This window comes from Tricharina praecox (genome assembly GCF_024521635.1).
Source record: "Tricharina praecox strain CBS 144465 chromosome Unknown BZA05scaffold_29, whole genome shotgun sequence".
Lineage (NCBI taxonomy): Eukaryota > Fungi > Ascomycota > Pezizomycetes > Pezizales > Pyronemataceae > Tricharina > Tricharina praecox.
Window position 1 is genome coordinate 38729 of NW_026250431.1, and position 26841 is coordinate 65569.

At 52.7% G+C, this 26841-nt stretch overlaps 8 protein-coding genes across 8 annotated transcripts; 6 read left to right on the forward strand and 2 right to left on the reverse strand.

Annotated features, from left to right (window-relative positions):
- Positions 1–1992: 1992 nt before the first annotated feature.
- Positions 1993–2839, forward strand: BZA05DRAFT_448170 (thioredoxin-like protein; the record flags this gene model as incomplete). Its single annotated transcript, XM_051487227.1, has 5 exons — positions 1993–2062; positions 2139–2211; positions 2276–2543; positions 2598–2678; positions 2741–2839. 5 exons carry the CDS (start codon positions 1993–1995, stop codon positions 2837–2839), a joined length of 591 nt encoding a protein of 196 aa, XP_051336010.1.
- A 583-nt stretch (positions 2840–3422) lies between these two features.
- BZA05DRAFT_476714 (uncharacterized protein) lies at positions 3423–5381 on the forward strand. Its single transcript, XM_051488266.1, has 6 exons — positions 3423–3680; positions 3741–3816; positions 3866–3875; positions 3928–4334; positions 4383–4946; positions 5024–5381. Exons 1-6 carry the CDS (start codon positions 3474–3476, stop codon positions 5161–5163), a joined length of 1404 nt encoding a protein of 467 aa, XP_051336011.1. The 5' UTR covers positions 3423–3473; the 3' UTR covers positions 5164–5381.
- A 1409-nt stretch (positions 5382–6790) lies between these two features.
- Positions 6791–7454, forward strand: BZA05DRAFT_421619 (uncharacterized protein; the record flags this gene model as incomplete). Its single annotated transcript, XM_051485733.1, has 2 exons — positions 6791–6877; positions 6960–7454. 2 exons carry the CDS (start codon positions 6791–6793, stop codon positions 7452–7454), a joined length of 582 nt encoding a protein of 193 aa, XP_051336012.1.
- A 7516-nt stretch (positions 7455–14970) lies between these two features.
- Positions 14971–15508, reverse strand: BZA05DRAFT_409098 (uncharacterized protein). Its single transcript, XM_051484764.1, has one exon. The coding sequence runs from the start codon at positions 15485–15487 to the stop codon at positions 15014–15016; it is 474 nt and encodes a 157-aa protein (XP_051336013.1). The 5' UTR covers positions 15488–15508; the 3' UTR covers positions 14971–15013.
- Positions 15509–16693: 1185 nt separating this feature from the next.
- Positions 16694–17361, reverse strand: BZA05DRAFT_438772 (uncharacterized protein; the record flags this gene model as incomplete). The annotated part of the gene is made up of 2 exons (XM_051486512.1): positions 16694–16781; positions 16847–17361. The coding sequence occupies one exon, from the start codon at positions 17359–17361 to the stop codon at positions 16855–16857; it is 507 nt and encodes a 168-aa protein (XP_051336014.1). The 3' UTR covers positions 16694–16781; positions 16847–16854.
- Positions 17362–17763: 402 nt separating this feature from the next.
- On the forward strand, positions 17764–18794 carry BZA05DRAFT_476717 (uncharacterized protein). The gene is made up of 4 exons (XM_051488267.1): positions 17764–17847; positions 17921–18070; positions 18133–18468; positions 18519–18794. The coding sequence occupies exons 1-4, from the start codon at positions 17833–17835 to the stop codon at positions 18711–18713; spliced, it is 696 nt and encodes a 231-aa protein (XP_051336015.1). The 5' UTR covers positions 17764–17832; the 3' UTR covers positions 18714–18794.
- Positions 18795–24445: 5651 nt separating this feature from the next.
- Positions 24446–25064, forward strand: BZA05DRAFT_448179 (uncharacterized protein; the record flags this gene model as incomplete). The annotated part of the gene is made up of 4 exons (XM_051487228.1): positions 24446–24599; positions 24670–24759; positions 24840–24902; positions 24973–25064. 4 exons carry the CDS (start codon positions 24446–24448, stop codon positions 25062–25064), a joined length of 399 nt encoding a protein of 132 aa, XP_051336016.1.
- A 936-nt stretch (positions 25065–26000) lies between these two features.
- On the forward strand, positions 26001–26766 carry BZA05DRAFT_421625 (uncharacterized protein; the record flags this gene model as incomplete). Its single annotated transcript, XM_051485734.1, has 5 exons — positions 26001–26157; positions 26223–26312; positions 26392–26454; positions 26524–26567; positions 26746–26766. 5 exons carry the CDS (start codon positions 26001–26003, stop codon positions 26764–26766), a joined length of 375 nt encoding a protein of 124 aa, XP_051336017.1.
- Positions 26767–26841: the final 75 nt, after the last annotated feature.

Here is a 26841-nt window from a genome sequence, read left to right on the forward strand (position 1 = left end):
GGGCAGGAGTCGGATTCTGGAGCGGCAACGATGTAGAACATAGTGACGGGGAAAACAGCAAAAGCTTGGGTGACTGGTCAAGTGGGGCGCACAAGTTGCACTCTGACAGATTCGCATCGTGGCAGGAGAGGATGGAGGACGGGTTGCCGAGCGACGCATGGTGGACATGGATTCTGTGGCTGTTATTATGGTTTCTGCATCAGGATCACGAACAGGCTGCGGATAGTCCGCCCTTCGTCTTCCTTCGATTCGGTCGTCTCAAGACTGTTCTTCCTTCTTGCCTTCTATTGGTGCGGGGTTCATGACGGGCATAATCTGACGGTAATGCTGATGGCACATGTGGCGGTGATATACAAGGGGAATGTGCGTGCCGTGCTCGCGGTGGCGGCGAATGGTGAGTCGGGGAACCGAAAATCATGTGGAGACGAAAATGAGACCCAACTCGCTTACTGGCGAGACGAAGTAGATGTAGCACGAGGTAAAAGGTGCAACGTCGCAACGGTGTCTGCGCATCTCAAACATCATGTGGATCCCAATCATGCCAGTCTCCGTCAGCGCGTTAGAGAGGGTAGGCGGTTTCAGTTGTGTTGACGTATGGTAGTCGTGGAAAGACTCGATCGGTCGGTATCAGGGAGGACGGGCGTCAGCGGGGAAACAATCTCGCCAGAGCCCTTTCCCAGCAGAAAGCCCACGGGCAACCGATCGTCTCGCTGTAGCAAAGCTCTCTCGCAAAGGCATGGTTTATTCGACGTTCAGTCCGACTCGTGTTGTGTAGGGTGCGGTGGGGTATTTCGGTGTCGTGGTCTTGTCGGTGCGGGGTAGGTGAGGGGTCACTTGAAGCCGTGAGCCACGAGGGGCGATGGAAGATAGAAGTGAACCGAGACGACCGTCTTGGTGATGGTAATCAAAGGCATAGTTGCGGTACGATGCGACAGGAACCGATATCGAGGGGATGGATGGCGAGAGGAAGAAACGAAGCGGATCAGACGGGATGGTGGAGGTGGTGGTGGTGAGAGTAGCGGGGTTGCAGTCGTCGCATTCAGGTTTCGGTTGCTGAATCGATGATGCAAGGATTCGCTTGGCGATCACGTGGCTGACAAAGCGGCCTTCGGTTACGAATACCGCTTGGGGATGAACACTGATTGCAGACGATCACAACTCTGGACGAATCGCAGGATTCGAGCTGAATCTACACAAAGCGCTAGTGGTTCTGAGTAACCTGACGCGTCCAGATCATCCCATCTCCACTGTCAGGTGTTTTCATGTGCGATGTGTCACTGAACGCGTCGACTGAATGGCTGCGCTACTTTACACGAATGCACTTTCCGAGAGGATTTTCCGAGGCGGACGGTGGCTAACGCAGCTCAGCAGGTGGCAGCGAACTGCGTGCAGAGAAGGGCGGCGACGTCGAGAAGTGTGGCTAGTTGTTCCGTCGGAAGCGGCTGCGGAATCGGCACTAGATTAGAGCCGTCCGTTGGGCCTTCTGGGCTTTTCTAAAGGAAGCGATCGATCGCTTGATTACTTGATGGTTGGTCGTCTGGAAGCAGCTTTCCTTCGAATCGCCCTCCCACCTCGTAGCTGTGAGAAGCCTTCCGTCTCCAGCCGGGCCGACTCACTAGCAGCTGGCCGTGCAAAACCTTCGTTGCTTCTTCGAGACCGTAACCGCTGACTGATGGCCGGCGACATCGCCAACATGGGCAGTAGGTGCCCCTGCAGCGAGCGCCCGTCACTCTTGCGTCCTCTCAAAATGCGTGCGGCCTGCTTAGCGCTGGGAGTGAAACCCGCCGGATTGGCGCTGCCAGTTAGCTGCACGGTGCCTGCCAGCTGCTATTTCCTTGTTCGCCTTCCCAGCTCTTCTCTCCCTTCTCTCTTCCCCCTTCTCTCTTTACATATAACACCCACGACTGTCTCCATTCTACCCTCACCGCTCTTACCACCCGCGTCCATCTCCAATCACCCCTCCATTAGACCACCCTCAATCAATCTATCATCATGTCGGTTCGCGTGCAGCATCCTGCTCCCGACTTCAAGGGCACTGCCGTCGTCGATGGTGCTTTCGAGGGTACGTGTCATCATCACCACCGCAGCAGCTTTTCCAGCTCTATGAACACCTCACTAATATTATTCCCTTCATCTAGAGATCTCCCTCAAGGACTATGCCGGTCAGTGGTTGATCCTCGGCTTCATCCCGATGGCCTGGACTTTCGTCTGGTATGCTCTCTTTCCGGCTCCCACGCGTTGCATTTCTCGTCCGGCAGCTGCTGACTCCTTCCAGCCCCACCGAAATCATCGCCTTCTCCGATGCTGCCAAGCAGTTCGCCGACCGCGACGCCAAGGTCGTCTTCGCTTCCGTCGACTCCGAGTATAGTTTGCTCTCGTGGGCGTCCACTGCCCGCAAGGACGGCGGTCTCGGCAAGGTCGACATCCCGTTGCTGTCCGACAAGAACCACAAGATCTCGCGCGCCTACGGTGTTCTGATCGAGGAGGAGGGAATTGCCCTGCGCGGTCTGTTCATCATCGACCCCAAGGGTGTCGTTCGTCAGGTTTGTTGCGCAGACATGGGCCCATGGTGGAACGTAAGCTGACGATACGCGTAGATTACCATCAATGACCTCCCTGTCGGTCGTTCTGTCGACGAGACCATGCGCCTCATCGATGCCTTCCAGTTCACCGAGAAGGTACATCTCATCGCTGCCCATCGCTTCATCCTGAACTCATTCGCTAATTGTCTCTCCACTAGTACGGTGAGGTCTGCCCCGCCAACTGGAGCCAGGGTGGCGAGACCATCAAGGCCGATCCCAAAAACTCGAAGGAGTACTTCAGCAAGGTGTTCGGTTAGACGTTTTGATTTTCTTGACACGGGGATAAATAGCAGCGATCAGGCTACTGAAGACTGGTCGGTGCTGGAGTATGGGTGTTTGATTTCCACTTTCACAAGGCGGTAGAAATAGACATGGGCGATAGAAATTTCCAAGCGGATTGCATCTTTTGATTGTTCGTGAAAGACGTGACGTGATATCATGAGTTTGTTATCTCTTCTTCCCCACCGTGGGCGATGGGGAATTTCGCGTCGATGTCGTGTCGGCCCAATGGACCGTGTCCTCCTATGTGATACGACGAAGTGCGTTACGTGCCGACTCTACACCGCCGTGCTACCGCTCCCCCGGTCGCGCGTTGCTAATTCGGATCACGTGAATGCACTGATTCCCGGTGCACCTCGAAATGCGCAGTATCAATGGAAATTCAATTCACAAGTTCCTACCTTCTCGAGGAGAAGCTTTCAACGATCCAGTTATCGTTTTACACGTGAGTATGAATTTGTTTTGAAAGACTGCTGCTACCTGAGTCACCGTGCGCTAAACATGCACGAAGCTCCGGATTCCAGAGCCGCATAGCTATCCTAGTCGCCACGCCCAACAGCACCCAACCACCAACCACCAACCTCTTCGTGAACCCACCACCAACCAACTACAATGTCGATCGAGCCCCGCCAACTGTCCTCTCGAGGGCCCTCGCACAACGGCAGCATACCGCGACCCCCAGGTGCGCTGTCCTCGCGCGAGAACAGCAGACGAGGCCCTGCAGCTGCCTTATCGACGCCGAGAGGACCTGCCGAGCCACAGTACACTGTCTACATTCGATTGCCGTTTCCGAGAAACGGGTTTGTCGATCCGCCACGGGTAGGTCTCCGGGAGGGCGGTAGCTGTGAGAGTGGAGGGACGCTAGTTGACACTAGACAGGTCGAGTGGGATGCCACCAAGGAACGGTACCTGTGGAAGGTGATTTCTAGGGGAAATCGGAATGCTGATGTTGACTGTAAGCCCTCTCACCCAGCTTCACTTTGTAACGTGCTGATTTCGTCCAGGGGATGCACTGTACTCTTCCTCCCCCCTCCCTTTCACGATCCACGACATTCACGCGTTCTAGTGCCCAGCACCTCCAAGTCTCGCACGCCTTCCTCCTCCAGCAAGCCGCCTGGCTCTACGAACGCGAGCTATCCCAAATCCAAGCGCGAATGCGGCGAATGCCCACGGGCGCAGGCGGCGCACTGAACGCGAGCAGTCCCGCGCCGACGCCGTCATCACCCGCTGCGCCAATGTTCCCTTCCGCCGCGACTCCGGTAACTCCGACCGCCACCGTGCTGAGGCCTAGTGTTCTGTCGGCGTTCAACGGACGGCAGGCGAGCGGACGCCCGGCGAGGGACGACGGCAACGGCAGTGCATCACCCGCGGTGGGCCAGAGTGCACCCGAGCAGAGAATATCCCCGTCGCTGTCAGTGCGCTCGACCACGCCACGGGCGACACATACGCCGCAGCAGGGGATGAGTAGTAAACGTGCCATCCTCCCCCCCCCCCACCCTCACACCCGCTAACCCCCTGTAGCGTCAACCATAACCTCCCGCGTCCCGCACCGACTAACAACAGCGCTCCTCCCGCCGTCGCCCCCATCCCCCTCATCGCGCACATCCAGCTCCAGCAGCCCCATCGACTCCGTGAACGCATCCTCGAGCTCCGACGACGACGGCCCGCGCCCGCCGCCCGGCGCACGCTCGCATAGAAGGCTGCCAACGTTCCGCCACAGCTTTGGAAGCGAGGATGAGGGCGCAGACGATACTGATGAGCCGCTGTTTTTGCCGTTTTCGGCGACGATTGCTGATGCTGATACGGACACGCTGGAGCTGCAGCCGACAAGACAGCAGCAGGGGCAGGGGCAGCCCACGAGGCAACAACAGCAGATGCACCAGCAGCAGGGACAGCACCAGAACCAGCAACAGGGGCAGCAGCCGGGGCAGCAGCAGCTACAGCACCAGCACGACCAGCAGCAGCACCAGCAGCAGCACCAGCAGCAGAAGCTAGCCACCACGCACGTCACCCGCGCTAGCGGCCGCGTCGATTCCGCCGGCCCGAGTAGTCCCAGCATGGGCAGCAGCTTTAGTGATCTTTCGGGTGGGTCTCTTAGTCTCTTTGTCTCTGGGTCTCGTGGTGTGCGGGATGTGATGTGAAGAGGCTAATGAGAAAAAAAGATGCCAGTGTCTCCCAGAGCGCGATGGAGGAGGCCTTCCTGAGCACTATGAACGCCGGCGGCGGCGGCGGCGTCGCAGGCGGAGGCATGGCGAGTCGCATGTCTACGCTTGGGCAGGCGGTTCGGAGTCGGTATTTTTAGTGGTGATACAGGCTGTTATACAGGCAGTGGAAGGGGGAGAGAGGGGGGATGGTGGAGGCGGGTGGATGAGGGTGCATGAGGGTGCATAGGTTCGATTGTACTTGGACTTGGAATTTTGCATACGGACTACGGTTAGGCAATGGGTAATGAATGCATGGATGCTTGGATGCTTGGATGGTTAATGAATGCTTGCTGAATGATGAGGATCAATGTGCGCGCTTTCCGTGCATGTGCTGAAACTTACTACTAGCCAGTTTTGTCTGTTCTTGCCCTTGATTCTCCGATCGTGACTTCCGGCGCTTCTGCATTGCGATTCACCGCCTCTTAGATCTGACAGCTCGACTTGCACCGAGGACGGGTGCTGAGGACGAGCGGTGAGGACGAGCGGCGAAGCCACACGTTACTCTGTTGGCGGAGTGGCGCAGCCTAGGTAGTGTGGCGTTGACGAGTTGTGTCACTCGCTGGCCCAGCTCGCGTCGTATTAGAAAGAAGATTATGCTATTGCAGACAAGGTTATGCCCATGCTTTCACGTCGGTCCATCCGTCGAGGTTCATAGAAGCGTGAGTGCTTGCTCTACTAGTGAGTAACTTTGCAATCCTGCGGCATCACTCGTATTTCCGGTCTGCTGGTATGGGATGACTTGCTGGAAATAGGAAATTAGGCATTAGGTATTGCCTCACGAATTCAGTAAGCATGGTGAAGTCTCATAGTAGTTATCAAGACTTGTAAATGCTAAACAAAGTTTCGGTGTCCGTACGGAGCAGGCGAAAATATGAGTGATGGATTGTGCGTTGGTTTGGACGTCGTGATGATTGATGATGATTGGTGGATTGAACGAAGAACCGGATCGAAACACTTCGCCGTTGTAGTAGATTTCGATACTACAAGTCTTCTGCCCGCCGTAAGAGTTAGCAGATGGTTGATTAGAATCACCGGTATAGCCCTCCATCTTTACGCTCGGAGAACTCTGGGACAAGCTTTCAACGTTAAAGGTTATTGCCTGCAGCATACGCAATCATAGTTACCAAGGAGAGGTATCGATTCTAGATCGATTCGATTTTAACTTTAAGGTTGTGCAAACTATGCTTTTCTTTGCACCTTACCTCAACTGTCTACCTAGCCGACGGGCAGTACCAGAAGCCGCGCTCACATCCACTGCTCGATCGTGCTTCTCCGACCAGGTTGCAGGCCGCTATGGGAGCTGGTGAGAATAACACCGGATCATTGCGCCCTTGACGGCGGCGGTAGTGGTGGTGCTGTTGAGCATATGCACCGGTAATACCACCGGGGGTGTTTACAGACACTCAAAACCTTCAGTTTTTAGGCAACGTCGACAATAAGTCTACAGCCCCTTGATTACGTCTCCTTCTCTGCCTATGCTATCACAAAACCCTATGCAAAACGTAATCCTGTAGTCTATACGTTCGTTCGAGAGGATTTGGGTTCAGCTATTGTCCATGAAGACCACGCGAAACTCTGTTCCCAATATAAGACTACCCACGTATTCCCTACTGCCGCCGGCAGGAAACCTCTCCGCTCCGTTTCAATCATCCTACACATACAGCCAATACCTCGCCGACTACCACACAACAACTCCATCGTCGATCAGCCACCGCACACAGAGAAATGACGCCACTACAGAAACTACTACTCGAACGCGGCGCAGGCACGGACGTGATGAAAGCGTTCTACGAGGAGATAGCGGCGTCACGGGTGCGTTCTTTCCCCTCATTCCCCTCCCCTCTCTCCCTTCACTCACTTCCCCATTACCACTCCTAACCCGAGTCCGTCACAGTACGTACAAATCCTCCCCAACAGAGCGCGTGCCTACCCCGACCTCGACGTCATTAGCGTAAAGGAGCTGCGGGCCTTCGCGCGGCTCCAAGGGATCGCGTTCAAGCGGGGTGATAACCGCGCTAGCATGGTCGCTACTGTTAAGGCGTGGATTGAGGAGGATGAGAGGAAGCGGCGGGAGGCGCCGGGTGGGGGTGACGATGATGATGGGGAGTGGGATGATGAGGACGGCGGGGTCGAGTTGAGGGATGAGGGAGAGGATGGCGATGATGAGTATGAGGATGACGGGGAGGATGACGAGTCGGAGGATGAGGGGGATGAGGGTGTTGAGGCTCGCGAGGGAAGTGCCGCTCCGCAGAGGGACAGCAGGGCGGAGACGACGGACAGGTCGGTGATGACGGACAGGGCCGTGGTGACGGCGAAGGCGCCGATGCGGAGCTGGATGTCTACTCCGAGCACGAGCACACGCACGGACGATGTGATCGAGGAGTTATGATGAGTACCTGCGATCTTGGGTGAAGTGGTGCATTCTTTTCTGTCGATTTGTGTGTTGCTTTCCATGTAGTCAGGCGATATGTAACCCCCCCGCCACATTTACCATGTACCTAATCTATAATCATGTTTAATTGCCGCGTCTTGCAAAGTGTCTACCAGTGCAAATCCGTTATTACCCCATGCCTAGTCACTCGCTGCCAAATATGACGCGGATTGTTGCCGTCATCCGGATATCACTCGCTTTTTGAGCTTCGCAGAATCGCAGACATTCCCGGCGATTCCGTCCACTAGCAGCTGAAAACAGTTATATCATCCCATCATGCCTCATATTGATGTCAGTATATTTGACAGATCGATGTTGTGCAGCGTACATGCTAGATCGCAGTGCTGTGCGTATTAAGGATGGCGTTACCGGGGCTAATTACGCTGCGAAGCTCCGACTGGTTATCCGTTGCCGTCGTCGTTACCGTGTCCTTCGTACCCGATAGAAAAATCGTGATATATCACAGGTGCATTACCAGATAGGGTGCCGACAGTATCGACCTAACCTACGAGATATATTGGATATCTGCGGATCGAGTAAACGTAATGGCAGTTTGACCTCTGGGTAGAGAGTGGGAATACATGCTGTTGTGTCCATACTTGTAGGAATCTTGTTGAACCCAAGTGAAAACATCTCCCGTTAGTACCAGCGAGTAGCTGTGACCACTTTGTTCTGTCAATCCCACAAGCACGATTCTCGGCTTCCACCCGGTTGAACGGAACAAGCTTTGATTGAAAAACGAACTACAGTACTAAACAGAAACAGAAACACATACTACTAGAAATCCTCCATACAGATACCTAGAACGGCCACTAGCCGTATTCATGAACAGACAAAACCCAGACCTAGGCTCATCACAAGCGATGTGTGTAACTGCTGTGGTTACATACCATCCTTGCCTTCCTCTTCCTTCTCGTCGATATCCATTTCATTATCACTGTTGTGCTCCAATCCGACCCGCATTTCGGTCGGCGTATCGGAATCGTTCACGTCCTTCGTCTTCGTCGTCTGGCTCGCGGGCGTATTGATGGTCACGCCTTCCGAGCGGGCAGTGAGCATGTCGTTGGTAGACTGGGCGTTTGGCAACAGAGCGCCACCACCGATCTCTCGAATGTTGAAAGTCGCAGGGTTGGTGAACTTGGTGTAGTCCACAACGCGGCTGTACACATGTGTCAGTAAGTGGCAGCAAATGGAGCCATGGTGGAGGAGCGAGATGGTTTCTAGAATGGGTGCGTACATATTGGCACCGCTAAAATGCGGAGTCTGCGCGAGTAGATTCAACTGATCTTCGGACAGGCTGCGTGCCTGATATTTGGCTGGTCGTTCGCTGTGCTGCGCCGAGGTAGAACTGGCGTTGTGCGGCGTGTGAGGGGAATCTGGTTCCCCTTTGCGGAATCGTCCGTGGTACTAGGGAAAGAAAGTCTGGGCAGCCGAGCCTTCTTTCCCTGCCAGCCCGAGAACTCGTCGGGCTCGGCTGGGATGAACAGAAATGTCGTCTCCATCCATCTGCGGTACCACGGAAAGCTTCTCTTGACGCACTTGCGCCCACTTACCGGCGCAGTGAGATCTCTGGCGAGACGGTCAAGGTTTTCGACGGGGTCCTGGTAGCTGCACCCGCAGTGCAACTTGCCAGCATTGCCGTGCTTCTCTTGATGGATGCGTGCTCACTTGGAGACGCACTTGCCGTAGATGTAATGATGGTGATCTGGAATATATCTGAGGGGTGGTCAGTAACTACCAGCAGGGAAGTCCATAAAAACGTACCGGTCTGGTCCATATTTAACTTTTTGTGGGGGTGGTGACTTGGTGCGGAGAGGTGATTGGTAAAGAACAGAGATGGTGTGTGAAGAAGAAGAAGGTAGGAGTCCGGGTTCTCCGACTGCTTATGTAGATCCCCCACAGCGCTAGTGTCCCCACAACGCTAGCGGCCCGACAACGCTAGCGTCTCCGCAGCTCTTCGCGTGAAGCCCTACAGTTTGAGCTGTGAGTGTGAGGTGTGATATTTATTTTGTCAAGCTGATTTGAGCGAACGAGTGAGAGGGTGATGAAGATTGATTGCTAGATACAGAACAAAAGAGCGGACAATAGAGAGAGTATTTAGAGAGGTACATAGAAGCAGAAACCAAATCGCGTCATATCGATTCCCAAGATATCCGCCTGTTCCCATGATGTCCGTCCGTTCCCACTGAGTTTATTGTTCAACTCGGTCTATTGATGCCCGAAGACATGAAACCGGATCACCGACAGTTTGCCCCACCATGTGACTCACTCAACTCCACAGAATCGTTCGATCGACTTACCTCCCCGCCTTCACTGCCCGCACCCCAATTTCCAACATTGTTGATCATTATCTTTCCCCTACCACGCAGATCTCTCTCTAGTCAAACCCCGACACATATCCCACTCTACTTCGACAGCACACCCGTACCAATATCCTCCCTATCTCAGTTATCTCGCATCGAGATATCCTCTCCGTCTTCTTTACCGGCCTACATTCTGGCTTCCCCGAAAACGCCGCCCCGGAACCACACGCAGTCAGGCCAGCGACCGTCTGAACATGCGGGCTCAGAAAAGCCTCCCGAGTAACTAGAATGTCAACTTTCGCTGGTGTTTGACTAACGTGAGAAAAATAGAAGTCCGCTTTCCGGCTTGTTAACCGTTCCCCATCTCGCCTACAATACTGCGGCAACACCCAGACAGAATCTCCATGAAGAAGGTGTCCAATATCTTCCCGTCAGAACATTGAGACCTCTCATGTAGCAGCGCGCTACCATTCATCAATATTGACCGCTCCGGTCCAGCAAGGCTCCGCTCTATTTGAGGGCCACGTTGCTGGCCCCCAATTATTGTCCGTCCGGGCGGACAATTCCGAGGTATGCCACCGAACCCTATATCAGCCCAGAGAATGTGAATAAGACGGAGAACTGACGTTCAGCAGGCCACTGTGGTTGAGGATGAACAAGGATAGATGGGGCCTCCCGCTGGCAATGCTGCAGAAGCGGGTTGGAAAACAGGGATGAACTGCAGTGGCCGCAACGTCGGCCATGACCGCACGTTCAAACGTCCACTAATGGACCATCATCCAGATGGACTGTTGCGGGGTACGCCACCGAACCCCTACATCAGTCCAGGGGATGTAAATAAGGCGCAGAAATAACCTTATGCAGGCCACTGCACTGTGGCCGAGGATTTAGAAGGACAGATGGGGTCTCCCGCTGGCAATGCTGCAGAAGTGGGTTAGAAAAAAAGGATGAACTGGCCGCAACGTCGGCCACTCTCAACAGTCCACCGATAGACTGGCGGCTTTTCGGACGATTTACCACTCTGTCGAGTGGGCTCAGCCTTACCCATCAGGAAGAAAAAAAACCCCGGCCGGTCGGTGCGGGGAGGCGTTTGTACTGCATGTACTGCACATGGCGCAATATGCTGTTTGAATAGGCACGATGCCATGTGTCCACAGACGTCCATGCCGGACCGCAGCTCTCCATGCCTGACCGCCGCTCTCCAGGTGGAAGCGCAGGTAAGCAGGTGCTGCACGCAGCGTAACACTCTGACTAAATAGACAAGATGCCTGGATTGATAGCAATCCATGTGTGATCGCAGCTGTGTGGTCCTGATATCTGCTACCCGTGTCAAAATGTAGATTGCAAAAGAAAAAGACATATGACGCTTCCTGTGCTCGAAATATCTAGCACCTAGACTTGACTTTGCTCGTATAGATAACTATTGTAATTGATATTATACAGGATCCTCCTCCATATCCTCACAGCCCTCTTAGCCCTCCCAGCCGGAGCTCGTCCTATCGTCTTCCACTTCAATATCCTCATTCTCATAGCCACCAAATTCCACATATTTTGAAAATCAACGTAAACAAGATTCCTCTTTTCAACCTCCTCGTGCTGAATGTTGTCGGTTACCTTTGTTACTTGCCTGCCGCGACGGCCGACATAGCTTGTGGGGAACGGGGCGAGGTGGAAGTGCTGAACGAGGGGGAGAGAGGCCATGGTAGCGAGTCCAGTACCGAGTCCATGGCTCCGAGTCCAGTATCGAGTCCATGGCAGCGAATCCAGTAATCTAGTACAGAGCCCATAACAGCGAACCCATCAGGGAGGCCATGGTAGCAAATCCGGTACTGAGTCCATGGCACCGAGTCTAGTACTGACTCCCTGGCAACGGATTCACGGCACAGGTTGTGGCAGCGGATCCAGTACAGTTGCAGGAGTAGGACGAGGAGGCTGTTTCCGCGGCCGACCGGGAAGGACGAGTAGGACGAGCATGGCGAGGAGATTCGTTCCTTATGCGAATGTAGTACTGGGTTCTCGTTAGTGACAGAGCAATTCCATTTGAGCCAGAGGGGCATCTCTTAGCCAAATCCAATGCTGTATCCATGGTTGCGAGAGGGAAATTCCACGGCGGATCCTAGGACGACAGATGGGGGACGTGATTCCATACACGTAACACGTGCGGATTCATAAAGACATAGGTAGCAGGAAGGCAGTCAAACGATGGAAGAAATTCCAAAGCAAAAAAACAAAATTGGGGCTTGATAGTAGCGCGATAGTAAAAACGCTAGCGTCTCCACAGTTCTTCGGGTGAAGCCCTATGTCAGAATACGGGACGTCCGGAGATGACGATGTCGCTAGCGTACTCTAGTGTGGAATCCGAGCATGGAAGACCAACCTCCCGATGGGATTGATGCAGAGGTTGTCTAGTCTATGAAGCTCGTATATATAGAGAGAGAGAGCTGCTCACGATGTTGCTGTTGTATTGATTACTATTGTCATGTTTATCTACCTCAAATATTCAACACCCTACAGTTTGAGCTGTGAGTGCATGGTGTGATGTTTGCTCCACCGGGTAGTCACTCAACTTCATAGAACCATTCACTCGACTTACCTCCCCGCCTTCAACAACCCGCACCCCGATTCCCAATCTTCTTCATCATTATTGTCTTTCTCCTACCACGCAAATCTCTCTCAGACGAAGCCCGGACACATATCCCACTCTACCAGCCAGTACACTCTCATTGAGGCTCTTCTCTTCTGTAATGAAACACCGGACATCCTTTGGTTCTTTTCTCTGTTTTTTTTTTATCCGTCCGTCTTTTACGTCGCCCGTTTTCTACCTCATACAAAACGTACTACCTTTTTGCTTGCCTTCTCCGCATATCTAGTCGTCACATTTAATATTGTAGTATTGGAAAATGCCACTGTTGTTAGCCGTCTTTCCCCGCAGTCTACCTCCAAAGTTACAATCGGCGGATGACACCCAACGGATCAGTCATTCTGCGCTGGGAATCGCTCAGCTTCGCGATTACAGTCGCAGCGGTGGCGCCATTGGCGATGTCGCGATATGTGAAATTCCCATTCTTTTCGCCATCTAGCCTCTCTCCCCCCAAAGGTGCTACTTCTATCGTTGCAAAGATATGGTGAGGCCGTTGCCAGTTCTTCACTGCCCGATATTCCTGTAATACAGCCGCTGCAACTAATTACCCTTGCTCCGTGGAACAGCAAATCGTACGAACCACATTCCCGGGACCTCCGCAGCTACGAAGTCGCTCTCGAGCCTATTAGGCGGGGAGACTGGCGCCACCCCTTTTACAAAATCGGGTCGATAATTCACATCCTTTATGTGCACAAATTTTGATTGTGAGATGTTTGCCTGATTCATCCTTTACGGATATCACTTCGTTTCCTTGTCACGCGTTTGTTTCCCTGTTTGTCATGTGTTTGTTTCTCCTACGTCTGCCGACTTGTGGCTTGCTCATATCTCTCATGTTCTGACGAGTGTTCGCTCTACGTTCTGTACGATTGAGCATAAAACGGTCTTATCCTGTCCACTTAGCTAGACTTCATCTCAGACATCTTAATATCATCACGCATATCCACTACCAAAACGTCAACAACAAAAGAGGCCCATAGTCGAGTGATAAACCAACAGGCGAATGCCTTCCACTGACGAGCGCATGTCGACAATTTCTTTTCGCGGTGACGTTCGAGATCCTTCTTTCTACATCGGCGGTGGCGAGAAAGATGCAGGGCGGTCAACCGTCCGTCTAGTTCGTCTTGGTGTTTGCCCGAGAAGGGACGGAATCAGTCAGGCTGAGGCGAACAAGGAGTGTAGTCTTCCGGGATGTCGAATCGAGGACGGATACGCTATACGGCCCAGAATGTACCGGGAGGCTAGGACACTGCCGATGGCGTGGCGCCACACATCGGCGCCGGTGTGCGGTCCAGCGTGCAGACCAGCAAAAGGGATCAAAACAAACCAGACTGAACAATCAAAACAAACAAAACAGCATAATTAAAACAAACCAGACAGTACAATCAAAACAAACGCGATCAGGTATCTATAGGTACATGTAGGGTATGTGGGATTTTCATTCGCTGGTCTACAAAGCCTGCCCGGGACGGTGCCGGATGGTCGACCGCCCTGGGAAGCTAAGCTTGAATCTGCTTCATCCAGGAAGAGGTCTGAGACTACGAGATCCTGAAACGATCCTTGTGCATAGCTTCCTTTTTTACCACCTGTTTGGGTGTTCCTGGTATCACTTTGATTCAATTGCGATATACATAAGAATTACCTTAATGGTGGTATCTTACACATACTGTTTCCATGTCATTCGCGTTGTCGTTTTCTCGATGAACCTACAGAGCATATTGAGTCGTTCGATGTGTGGTTGTTGTGGGAAGGCAAGCGCGGCGGGGTCATTGTGGAAAGCAGTCATCGGGTGGGACAAACGTACTCTTACGCCATCACAGCCCACACCTAGAGTACAGGCCTATTGGAGGCCGAACGTGCAACGAATCGTAGGGCTCAACCCTCAGCGATGTGCGTGGACGCTGGTTACCAGTCACGCCGCTAGCGTCGCGTTGTGGGAAGCTACCGCTGTGCGGCAGCTATTTAAACAGCAGGGGGACCCGGACTCCTTCCTTCTTCTTCACTCAACATCCCTGTTCTTTTCCACTAACAATCCGACACCAAGTCATCAACTCCACAAAAAGTTCAATATGGACCCGACCGGTACGTTTTTTATTGACTTGCCTCATGGTATTTACTAACCACCTGCCCCTCAGACATGCAGCTGTCGCCGTGGTGCCGTCACGGTGGGCGTCGTATTCAACATATGCGGCCACTATGTCTACGGCAAGTGCGCTGCCATGTGGGCGCAACTTCATCAAGACAAGCACGCCAAGGCTGGCAAGCTGCACTGTGGGTGCAGTTACCAGGACTCCGTGGAATGCCTTGACCGTCCCGCGAGGGATCTCACTGCGCAGCCCCGTGTGCGCGTATGCGTCACCGCAGACATTTTCCGTCATAAAACCACAGGCAATCGGTACTCCAGCCTATTGCCCGGCAACAGGCTTGCCACCCCTCTGCACGACGTGCAACTTCGGTATGTGACAACAGGTCCCTCTCGGTGCTCCCGATACGGGAAGTTACCATGTTAGTTGCGGAGCTGATTCGAAAACAGGCGGAGGTAGGGGACGACGTCCCCAAGGTGGGCGAATTTGGCCTCATGAATTCGTGCTTGGTGGAGGTCCGGACGGAAACGGTGGATGAGTCCACGGTTGTGTCTTCGATCGCGACAGCGTAAACCGCTGGCGTGGGGGTAGAAGACAGGAGCAGATGGATGAATCCAGTGCCTGAAAATCAGCGATGGGAGACAGCAAGGAAACATTTGTTGGATAATCACAAATTGGTGAAGGTGCGGAGGAGACCGGTGGCAGCGCCCGGGCGAATTGGGCACAGAGGAAGGAAGGAGGTGCATGAAGCGTGGTGGTGTAGTTCCAGATGAGAAATGGGTTTGTTAATACTAAATACCTAAGTGGAGGGGCGGGGGATGCCGGTGGCGGCGCCCACTGTTTTATTTTTGGTGGAGACGGAGGAAACCGATGGCGAGAGCAGGCGGAACAGGCATAGGCGAAGGAAGCAGGTGCATGAATAGCCGTGGTGGAGGACCAATAAGATCTGTGTTGGACAAATAGCATGAAATAAGATTTACGTCTGGGAGTAGTGATTGTCCCATATGTGAAGCCCAATTTCATCCAGGACTCAGTACTCGAAGCGAGCACCAGAATTTGAGCGTAGACCACTCATATTGCCTAGTGGCTGCAACGACATTCGCAATCCGCGCACGTACAGAATAAGAACATCATCAAGCAACGTATGTCCAAAATCATTACCTCCCCTTCCGAGCAACTCCCAAGCGCGGGTCTGGAATTTGGTAAATATGCGGCACCATTGAATAACCGTTCGTCGCAGGTCCTCCAGGATTTTCCTTTACGTAAGAAGCAAAGATAAAGCTGCCCATTTGCCCAGAACAGCCCCGTTCCGCAGAATCGACATCGGCCTGGCTGTACTGCGTGATCGAGGGGCGGAATTAACATACGCTCACGTCGTAGGCATAAGCAAACGAAGGACTATATCATCGACAGTAGAAAAGCCCATGCTCTTCCACAAACTCAACCATGATCGTGACGTGACTGTCCCGACCGCTGGCCCGGCCATCCCTGACCATTGGCAGTTGGGCATGTCCGCTGCCACCGAATCGCCGCCGGGACGCCCAACGTGACTACTAACGATCAGAATTGTTTGTAAATCATGAATATGAACAAGGTGGCCGTGTCGACGTGCTTCGGTAGCCCCTCATGCCCTCAATTGGGGCACCGAGAAGAATCCTGACCCGTAGTACTAGCCCGTAATTTGCTATTAGATCGACGGGGACGTGGTCTGCGGCGAGGAAGACGTACATTGTCGCCAATGATCTGCAAGTCGAGAAGATCGCTGACATTTACGAGCTACAGAGACACTTGCGCCGAGTTCTGCCACGGCGGACAGCAACGATCGCCAGAAGATGATGCTGAAACGCGATGTTTCCAGCACGAAGTAGAGGGAAGAGGACCGAGGTATTCTACCAGAGAGTGATATGGGACTTCATGGTAAGATACAGAATATACTGGGTAGGCAGACAGTATACTACGAATGGTAAATGTTTCCTCTCCCTCTCATACGCCGACAGATCATTGAAGGGGTGTAGAAGGTCGATTGTGGAGATTTCAAGAGCAATCACGGGCAGGAAGAAGTTTGAAGGCAGATTGACACACGTGGGACACGGGAGCTGAGCAGAACACAGCAGCCAGACAATCGGCACTTTTGGGAAGCCGAGAGGGATTTTATTGACTATCCGCAGGTAGCGTATCTGGAGAATCGGCGGCCTACAGGCGCTCCTTCGTATGCTATGGAGGAACTGTCGCCGTTTACACCCCTCAGCTGCGTAGTAGACTGCTTCTGTCAGCCTCGAACGGGAGACAGACGAGCATAATCATTAGAGAAGGTCATCCCCATACCAGCCTTTTTATCCCTTGGTCAAAGAAGGATGACTTCCCGACTTCTTTGAGGCCTTCCTCACAAGCTTCTGGGCCTCCTCCTCGGCCTTCAAATCGCGACGAACCGGATGCTGGACTGTAACCATCTTGCCGTCGGCAGCGACGACCGTGATAGCCTTAAAGGTTCTCTGGACTCCCGCATTCTCCCTCTGAGCCTTCGAGAGGACGAACTCGTTCAGCATCCTGGTGTCGCCCTGGTTGGCGAGCTCGTAGATGCGGTCGAGTCCTCCAACAGCCTTGATACTGGCCATGCGCTCGCGGTCGATGCGCGCGTTCTCGTCGTGCTCCTTAACTGAACGCATTCCGCGGCGGACGACGAAGAAGATGGCGACGAAAAGCGAGAGCATGCAGGCGGCGGTAAGGAGGCCGACGATGGCGGGATGAAGACGGCCGTGGATCTTGTGGTCAGGGACTCCATCGAGAGCGTGCTGCGGGAAAACGGAGTAGACTGCATGGGTGGGGACTGTAGGAGACATCGGCGGTGATATTGTTGTAGGATGTGGGATCGGGGCAGGAACGGTGATTACTAAGAATTGGGGTTATTAAGGATTAGTAGTGAGCAATTTGGGGAGTGTGATGTGTGAACTGTGAGGTGTGAGGTGCGACTTAGGTGTGAGATGTGAGTTGAGAAGTGAAAGAAATGATAGTAGTGGGAAAGCTGTGAGCTACTGGAAAATGGGCAAGTGATGAAAACTGGCGATGATGTGTATAGATTGGGATGCGAAGGCATGATCCGCTAGCCTCTATTAGGTTCTCCATACGACCCGCCTCGAAATCTCACATTGACAGCTTTGGGAAACCACAGAGCCGCCGAGCCAAGAGCCGACATACGTCGTCATTTTCTTCACAGAGACACCTACGAAACACAACACCGACACCCTGCGAGAAACCTTCAATCGAGACGTACTATCAACAAGTATCCTCACGCCGCCCAGGCGAAGAGAACCATGTCTCACAAAGGGGTGTGCTTCCCATCCTGCCTGATAGATCGGTAAACACACTCCGCAAGCAATACAATCTAACGTCCACCCGCAGATGCTCGAGAAGTGGGCGCTGGCAATCGAGCACCACGAAGCCCGTGATTACGAACTTGCAGTGAAGACGATCGAGAAGAACGACCCCACCGCGAAAGGCTACTTCAACATTGGCATGATCCACTCCATGTTCGGATGGCACGGCGAAGCGGTTAGTCGACGTTCAGATTCCAACTCTACATGGAAGATCCCGCTAACAATCCCATCTCTTAGGTGACTGCATTCATACGCGCCGTGACGAAAGATCCAGACCTAGCGATCGCCTGGTTTCAATTGAGCGTATGCAACTTCCTGCTCGGCGAGTTTGAAGAAGCTGCCTTGAACGCAAACGAATGCTACGCGAAGATGCGCGGAAATCCAGTGATCGACTACCAGCAACTCGGCCTCGACCACAAGCTGCACTCGTGCGAGGTATTGTACAACCGCGGCATCTGCTCAATTTACGATGGAGCTGAGGAAGAGGGTATCGAGGATCTTATCTGGGCGGCGGAGGCGGTAACATTGGATGAACACAAAGCTATCCGTGAAGCGATTGAGGCCAAGGGAAAGGTGAGACACTCTCCACGTTCATGGTCATGCTTCCGCTCATTATTCCTTAGCACTGCACCGTCTTCTCTGTCGGCGCCGGAAACCTCTTCCGTCCACCGAAATACAAGATCGAGAACCTCCCCGAGATTGACTATCTTGGAACGTCAAGACTGATTCATGCCGATGATCCTGAGGACCACGACACTGGTTTCACGGGTCACCAACAATTGCATAGAATGCTCTCCAGATCAGTCAGCGCACCGTGAGATAGTGGCGTGGGTGTAGATGCAACCGTGTGGCATTCATTTTTGATTCTGTAAATGGCAAAGACGGTGCGGGTTCTAGCGACAGAACAATTTCTAAAATCTGGATCACATCTCTACGAGTTGCATTAAATGTGAACAGGAAGTAAATGCTCTATCCGCCCCATTCAGTGTTCTACATAGACCAGTCCTGAGAAAATTTGAGTACGGTCTGGTCGGGTCGGGATATATCCTGAGCTACAAAAGCCTCCGTCGGGTCTACTGAATTTTATCCCGATAGACCGGTTGCCCGACCGGTCTGGTCCATGTAGAACACTGGTCGTCACTCGTCCAAGATATTGGACATTCGTCATATTAGTCATATTAATCATATGCGGCTCGTTGGCACCTTGAGAATCCTGTTAATTCTCCTACTTACTTCTTCTTCTGCTTCTGTATGTTTTTTTCTTTCTCCTTTACAGAACGTCTTGTTTGTTAGCAACCCACCACCCCTGAGTTTGGGCCCCCCTCTTTGAGTGTCGCTGTCTGCGGGACTTCTCCTCGCTTCCGCTGTTGCTCCAGCTTCCGCCTTGCTTCTATCCTCGCTATCGCCCGGACGCTACGCAGATTTCTGCTGCATTCTCCCGACCTCGCCACACGACTCCCGCTTTGCCCGTCGCCAAACTCCTTGTTTCTGCAGCTCTCGCCCTCGAGTACATCGCCGCACCATCACCAGAAGAGTCGTCAGAATTCCACACACCCTTCACCTGTTCACTGTTCACCCACTTATACCAACACCGTCAACCTACGTCTGGACGGTAAGCCATGCCGGTTATCAAAATCTTCTCCGACGAACTCTGGGAGTTCATCCAGGAAACCACTACGATGGAATCTCCCGACGATACCGTTCCCCTCAACTTCATTAATAAGTTCGCCACTGTGGTCACCAATGCCCCCAATTATGTCTCTACGCCCGAGATAGCTCCCGAGGGTCGCACCCTAGCCGAAGAAACTGCAAGAGCTGATGTCGCCGAATAAGAGATGGCCCTCCAGCGCGCAATTGTCACCCACCTCCTCACTACGCACGCACTACCTCCCGAGATCCGTGAACCCGTGGCGATAAGCTTCCGGACGCTCCTATGTTCGACGGTATGCGCGACAAACTGCGACCCTTCATTACTCAGCTGCGTCTCAAACAGCTCAGCGACGCTCGTCGTTATCCGACAAAGAGGCACCGGCTTGCCTATGCGATCAATCGTCTCGAAGGTCGCGCTATCCATCAGAACCTTCCGTACATCAGCGACAATGGCATTGTCGCGCTTGACGATGTGGAGCATGTCATCATCATTCTGCAAATTGCCTTCGGTGATCCTGATCTCGTACAGAAGCTCCAATCTTTCCCACAAGGATACAAGGAGCTCCCGGGACACTAATTTGGGCAACTTTCGACTTCCTCCCAAGCGACCCCTTCGATTTACTCCAGGGCCCTTGCCTTTCTAGCATCCGGCTGAATGCTACCACCGCTACGGAATGTCTTTGTTGTGTGGCGGAGGCGCAGCCGGATGAGCAACCAGTGACGGGGACGGGGACGGAGACGTCAGCGGATGTGCACACGTATGCGAAGACGGAATCAAAAGTTTTCTTTCGTTGCGGCTTTCGCCAAGTTGTGTGTTCTTTTGTTTCGTAGAGCTCCAGTAACGTGTAAAAAGATCCCGTCAAATCTGATACATACTTCATGTCTTCGATTGCCGGCGCTGCGCATCATCAGCGGGAGGTGGTCGTTGATGCTTTTCTTTTGAAGTGCCTACTATATCTAAGGAATACGAGCTTGGGAAGTGAGTGATGGAACGTGGTATGCTCAAGATTAGATATTTGAGTTACAACGCAACGCAGTTCACAAGATGACGAGTGACTACCCATTGGCATGAGCACATAAGCAGCATAAGAAGATAATGCAAAAGACAAACAAACGCGGATATCATTGGTTTCTATACTACCGCCCCTGACCAGGTTCCACCAGACACCACCGATCCTCCCGTGTCTACGGATATCAACGGGAACAAACGTTCCCTCGTCATTAGACGCAGTTACCCATCGGGTAGAATCCATCTCCGCCCCAGTTCTAGGCGTCTAGTCCTCCCTTCATCTAAGCCTAAGCTGCGACCCCATCGCCAAGCTCCACCTCCTTCAGCCAGTTCGCCGTCGTGGCTCTGGTGCGCTCAATGTGTGCATTGAGGACCTGGTGGCTCCGTGGTTTCCCCGCCTCCAGCTTTTCGGGGTTCATCACACACCAGCGGATGCCTTCCCTTGCGGAGGACACCACGGCGCGCCGGTTGAACACTTGTCGTCTCCGGTAGGGAATCCGACACGTCGGGATGGCACGGCTTTATCAGTTTTCGTAGCTCGTCCCTGCTAGACTCTAGTGAAGAAACCCGCCTTGAGATGTTGTTGGTGGTAGCAGTGTCGTAGTGAACATAGTGAATACCTAGGCGGAGCTCGGATTTTGGTCTTGTGGTGATGTTGCATGATACAGGCGCGAGGGAGTAGGTTTCGACATGGTTGATGTCTGCTGCGATGGTGGACGGATTGTTGCGGGGATGGACTAGTGGAGGAGGGAAGATGTGTTGTTGAAAGTGGGTATTGGTTGTGGTGAGTTGTGGGATGGTGGACAGATTGTGTGGTGGATAGAAGCGTAGGGGAGGGAAAAGGTGTTGTCGAAATTGGGCATTGTGTGTGGTGACGTTTTTGGATCCGCGTCTTTAAGTCTCGCCGTATGCTGGACTTCGCGTTGTCCCACTCTCTGTATCTGCTCCTTGTCTCTCGCCTCGCTTCTGCTTCTGCTCCAGCTTCCGCCTCGCTGCTATCCTCGCTCTGGCTCGGTGGCTACATACGGACGACTTTCCCTCGCACCTGTCCCGTTACATTACATTCTGTCGAACCTCTCCCCAAGCTACTCATCGTCTGCTACATACTCCCGACATCATCATACGACCGCTTGCTTTTACTGCTCTTATCCTCGAGTACCCCGCTGCACCATCACCCACAACTCGTCATCCATCGGATCAGTCACTGCGCATTCCACACCACCCACACCTGCTCACTTTTGACCCGCCTCTACCAACACGGTCAACCTGCCTCTCGACGCGAAGCCATGCCGGTTATCAAAACCTTCTCCGACGAATTCTGGCGGTGCATCCAGGCTTCCATTATGGTCACATCTACCGACGATGCCGATACCCTCAGCTACCTTCACGACCTCGCCACTGCCATCACCAATGCCCCTGATTACGTCCCTACGCCCGAGACATCTACCGAGGGTCGCACCCTAGCCGAAGCAACAGCCAGAGCCGATGCCGCCGAACGCGAGGTGACCCTCCAGCGCGAAATCATCACGCGCCTCCTCGCTACACCTCCACTAGATCCCGATGACCGCGAAGCTCTTGGTGAGACGCTTCCCAACGTTTCTAGGTACGGCGGTACTCCCGACCACAATCTTCGAGTCTTCATTGCTCAGCTCCGTCTGAAACTGTTCAGCGACGCTCGTCGTTATCCGACAAAGAGGCACCGGCTTGCCTACGCGATCAGTCGTCTTGAAGGTTGCGCCATCAACGAGATCCTTCCGTACATCCGCGATAATGGCCTCGTTATGCTGGAAGATGTGGAGCATCTCATCGCGGTTCTTCAAGCTACGTTCGGTGATCGTGAACTCGCTACCAGGGGCCACCTCATGCTCGAAGCTGTCCAAGAACACAACAAAGAGTTCACGGGACACTACTTTGGGCAATTTACAGTTTCCCCTGAGACCCTGGCTATTCTAGCATCCCTCTGAAGACTGCCACCGCTCCGGAAGGTCTTTGCTGTGTTGCTTTTCCTTCTGGTGACTGCGGCGGCTTGTTGTCGATGTTGCTAGAAAAGCGGCGCCGGCTGATGGATAATTGTGTACAGAGTCAATACTTGAAAGTTCGGAAGAGGCATCTGGAGTTTATGCTATCGTATTAAGGGTGATTATATGTAAAGGCATGATGCTTGAAGTTGAGCAGCCGAATATGCATTGTGTTTGTTGTCTTTCAGGAAAAAGGAGATCGATGTGGTTACGACTACCTCAGATGAGGAATTAATGATAGAGTCTGGCGTGACTTCGCGATGTTGCTGTTCTCACAAATTGTTTATCCATATGCCTTTCTTGAATACCGTCTACTAATGGTATTAGCATCTAGGTACCGCTCTATAGATCTTCAGTAGTAGCATCGGCAGGATGTAAACCACATGCCTACCTGTTTGAGCAACGTGCGCCTCAGGCTTGCAGTTGTGATTGAGCCTCACCACGAACGAGATATAACGGCGCCTATCAGCTTCAGGTTGCGGTCAAGGAGAGGGTGGGGGAGGTTGATGACGAGCCGGAGGAGCAGCTGGAGACGGAGACGGAGACGGACACTTATGAAGATGCGGAGACGGCTACGTATGCAGAGACGGAACGAAAAGTCTTCTTTGGTCGCGGCCCGGGGCAGACGACTTGAATTCGACATAAACTCACGTTTATGCAGGATCTGACACAAAGTTGGGCTTGAGCTTACTATTCGCACGGAGTAAGGCGAAAGGTGGAGAGATCGAACTTTAACCCGCAAAATGCAAGGCCGCCAAAAATATACTACGTATTCTTCAAATCGTAGGGACTGCAAGAGTCGCCCTGATCTGTGACGATTCGTCCAGTGGCCTGCGGAAATGTTTCGAATCGCGATGAGTTTTTGCATTACTGCGTCCCGCTGTCCCAGTGGTGTGGCTTACGGTGGAGATGACGGGAAAGACGCTTCGTGGAACCAGACATCAGCTGCCTAGTGATGATTACGATTTCTATGTGGTGAGAGTTGCGTCCGGGCGGATCGTGATTTTCGTTTTGCGGGGATGATAACTACGCCGTAGACTCTATTTAAAGTTCTACAGTGTCAAAAAGCATGTTGGTATCTTTCCCGTGACGTACATTTCTGTGAAGGCTCCGCGTGGATCATATTTTTGGATTTTCCGGCGATAATGACATGCACACTCTATTTAGATTTCAAGACTGTCAAAAGCTTGTTCGTACGGTGGAAATATGCCGAAACGTAAGTGGCTGTGGAGATCGGTGGCGCAGAAGACTCGACTTCCTCATACACTCAATGCTTCGGGGGATCTGGAAGAATCTATAGTTTGTGCTTATCGTTTGTAAGGGGTAAGATGTAAAGTCGAGACCCCGAATGGTGATAGTTGACATGCCACGAGCAACGCAGTCAGAAGGATGCTGAGTATGTGTTGTCACCAGGACCTCAAGCCTTTGCACGCCTCCAAATGTGTCTTCCATTGGCCGTAGAACTTTGCTTGCATCGTTAGAACCATTTAAGTTTCTGCGTAGGATCGTGGCGCTCGCGGTATGTTGCGGGGACTTTGTCACATTCTCTGCTAATTATGCCTTCGATATGGTTAAGGTGGACTCCGCGCGAACGGTATTTTTGAACGTTCCGGAATAATGATACCAATACTCCATATAAACTTCAACAGAGCTAAAAAAGATCTATCTGGCTTCAACTATGTCGAAAAGCTTGTTCATACCAGTACCGTAACTTAACCATGACCGTAATCCAATGGCACGAATGCATGATATAAACTCCCCCCCTCCTTTCCCCCGCTCTTCTCAGTTGCCCATCTCGACCGCATCGATCACTCATATCCCTCATCCTTTCCTCTCCAAACGGCAGAGTTGAGACCCCCCAACGCTGACAATGATGGACCCACAGAGCCTTTATATCTCCCAGGTAACGCTAGCCAGGATCGATGGGCTCCACCTCCAGCTTACGAACGACCCAGTCCTACTGCATGAACACCTTGGACGCCTTCCCGGACTTGTCCTTCGGTACATCGATCTGTTGGAGCGGGCAGGTACCTGTTAAACCCTTCCCACCGTAGTGGTTCTATTGCGCCGAGCCCTTCTCTGACACCAGGATACTAGTCACCACGAAGACCGCATTCGAACGTGGCTTTATCGATTGCGCCTACAACAAACTCAAGCAGGCATTGACGGAAATTCCCTGGGCCCTCGGTATGTGCATTGTGGCATAACCCATCTACCCTAGCTCCCTCTCCCGAGATATTGCTAATCACCGTTCCCAAGGTCCACAGCAACCGGCCGGAATATGTGGACCGTCTTCCGTCGATACCTCTTGGTGGTCCATTTTACGGACCGTATGTGCAACCTCTGTCCTCTATCTTTCGTGGTCTTCATGGCTCTCTAGCGCTAACTACTACTATCCAGAGGTGTTGAGTTTCTTCGAAGACAGAAAGAAGAAGGAACGATCGGTGACGCGGTTCACTGAGGATGGAGTGAGCTACGTGGCGGCGGAGTAGAGAGCGGACGCAGCATGTATGGTGGAAGATTGATTATTTATGTGCGGTTATCATGTACTTAGAGAATGTTACTGTATTAATCTCACTCTTTCTCTCCCGTTTTCGCTTAGTGGGCGCTGTGTCAAAGGAGTTGGCAGCACGGCGAGGAACAGACGGATATGGGAAGTAGACGGCATAGGAGACACCTGTACCGGCAGATCTTACACTATGTGCCTCTCCGTTGGTCGCTGCTCAATCGCGTATCATATCGGATGCAAAAATTTCATCGGCCAAAGTATTCCGGATAGCCGGCACCGTACATGTCGTAGCCAGCCGGCTCTGCACTAAACATTTCCGGGCCCCACGGGGTCTAACTCGGGTCCCGGGGTTTTTGGACCTGGGACGGAGCCCGATTCGTCCGGCCAAATCGTCGCTCCAGACGGGACCGCTCCGCCGGCCCCAATAGTCTTCCGTCCGGACAGACTATGCCCAGGCCTGCTTGCCATGCGCCCAGACACTCCTTCGAATGGCCGGAGGATTGTGCTTGTATAGCCAAAACCATTCGGTTTTCTATGTAGTACCATTGCGGTTCGCGGTCGAGATGGCGGAAAGTCGCTTGATGTATCGTGACATCTGCTGCCATTAAGATTTCCGTGTGGTTAGAGTCAGTGAGTCTCGCCCGCGCGGGTCGTATTGTTAGATTGCCGAGGATAATGATAAGTAGACTGTATTTGGACTTCATTAGTGTCAAAAAGGTTGTTCGTACCTGTGCAGTAACTGAACCATGACCGTAATCCAAGGGCACGATTGGATCATATAAGAACCCCCCCTTTCCCCCGCTTTTCTCAGTTCCCCATTCCGACCGCATCTCTAAATTCCCCATTCCAACAGCATCAATCACTCACGCTCATCTTTTTCTCTCCAACCTTCCAGTTTCAGACCCCCAAAGCTCACACAATGATGGACCCACAGAACCTGTATATCGCGGAGGGAACGCGCGCCGAGATCGAGGCGCTCCGCCGGAAGATTGCTAAAGACCTAGTCCTACTATTTACCGTCCTCGAACGCCTCCCCAAGCTTGTCCTAAGCTACATCCGTGTGTTGGACCGCAGGGGTACGTGTTGCAGCCTACCCAGTGTTTCTATTGCGCCGCGTCCATCACTGACATAACGATACTAGTTAACGCGAGGACCGATTCCGAACGTGACTTCATCGATTACGTATACACGCAACTGAAGCAGGGCTTAATCGACATTCCCAGGGCCCTTGGTATGTGGCATAACCCACCTACGCTCTAGCCCAAGCTCCCCTCTCGAGATGTTGCTTATCACGTTCTCGAAGTTGACAGAAACCGGCGCGAACTGGTGGAGCGTCTTCGTCCATTACTTCATCATGGTGTATTTCACGGACGGTATGTGCAACCTCCGTCTCACTTTCGTGATCTTCATGTTGCTCTAGCGTTGACTACTAGCCTATCCAGAGGTTTTGCATTTTTTTGAGCAAAGAAAGAAGAAGGAAGGTTCCGTGAGTAACAAATAGCAGTTCCCACCCTGAGAGCGGAGAAAGTAATCTCCCCTCCCCCTCTTTCCCTCTCCCTGATATCCACGCCGTGACGCTGTAAACACTTCGAGTAGATGTAGGTAGCTCTCGCAGTATAGCTCCAGTAGCACTCTATAGGTTCAAATACGCACCCATCAAACAGACTAGCAGCAAAGCAGGCTGAACAAAGCAGAAAACGTCGCCCCCTCGCGCAGCGGCCAGGGAGACGATTTTTTTAGGAAGAAAACCCGAAGGTAAA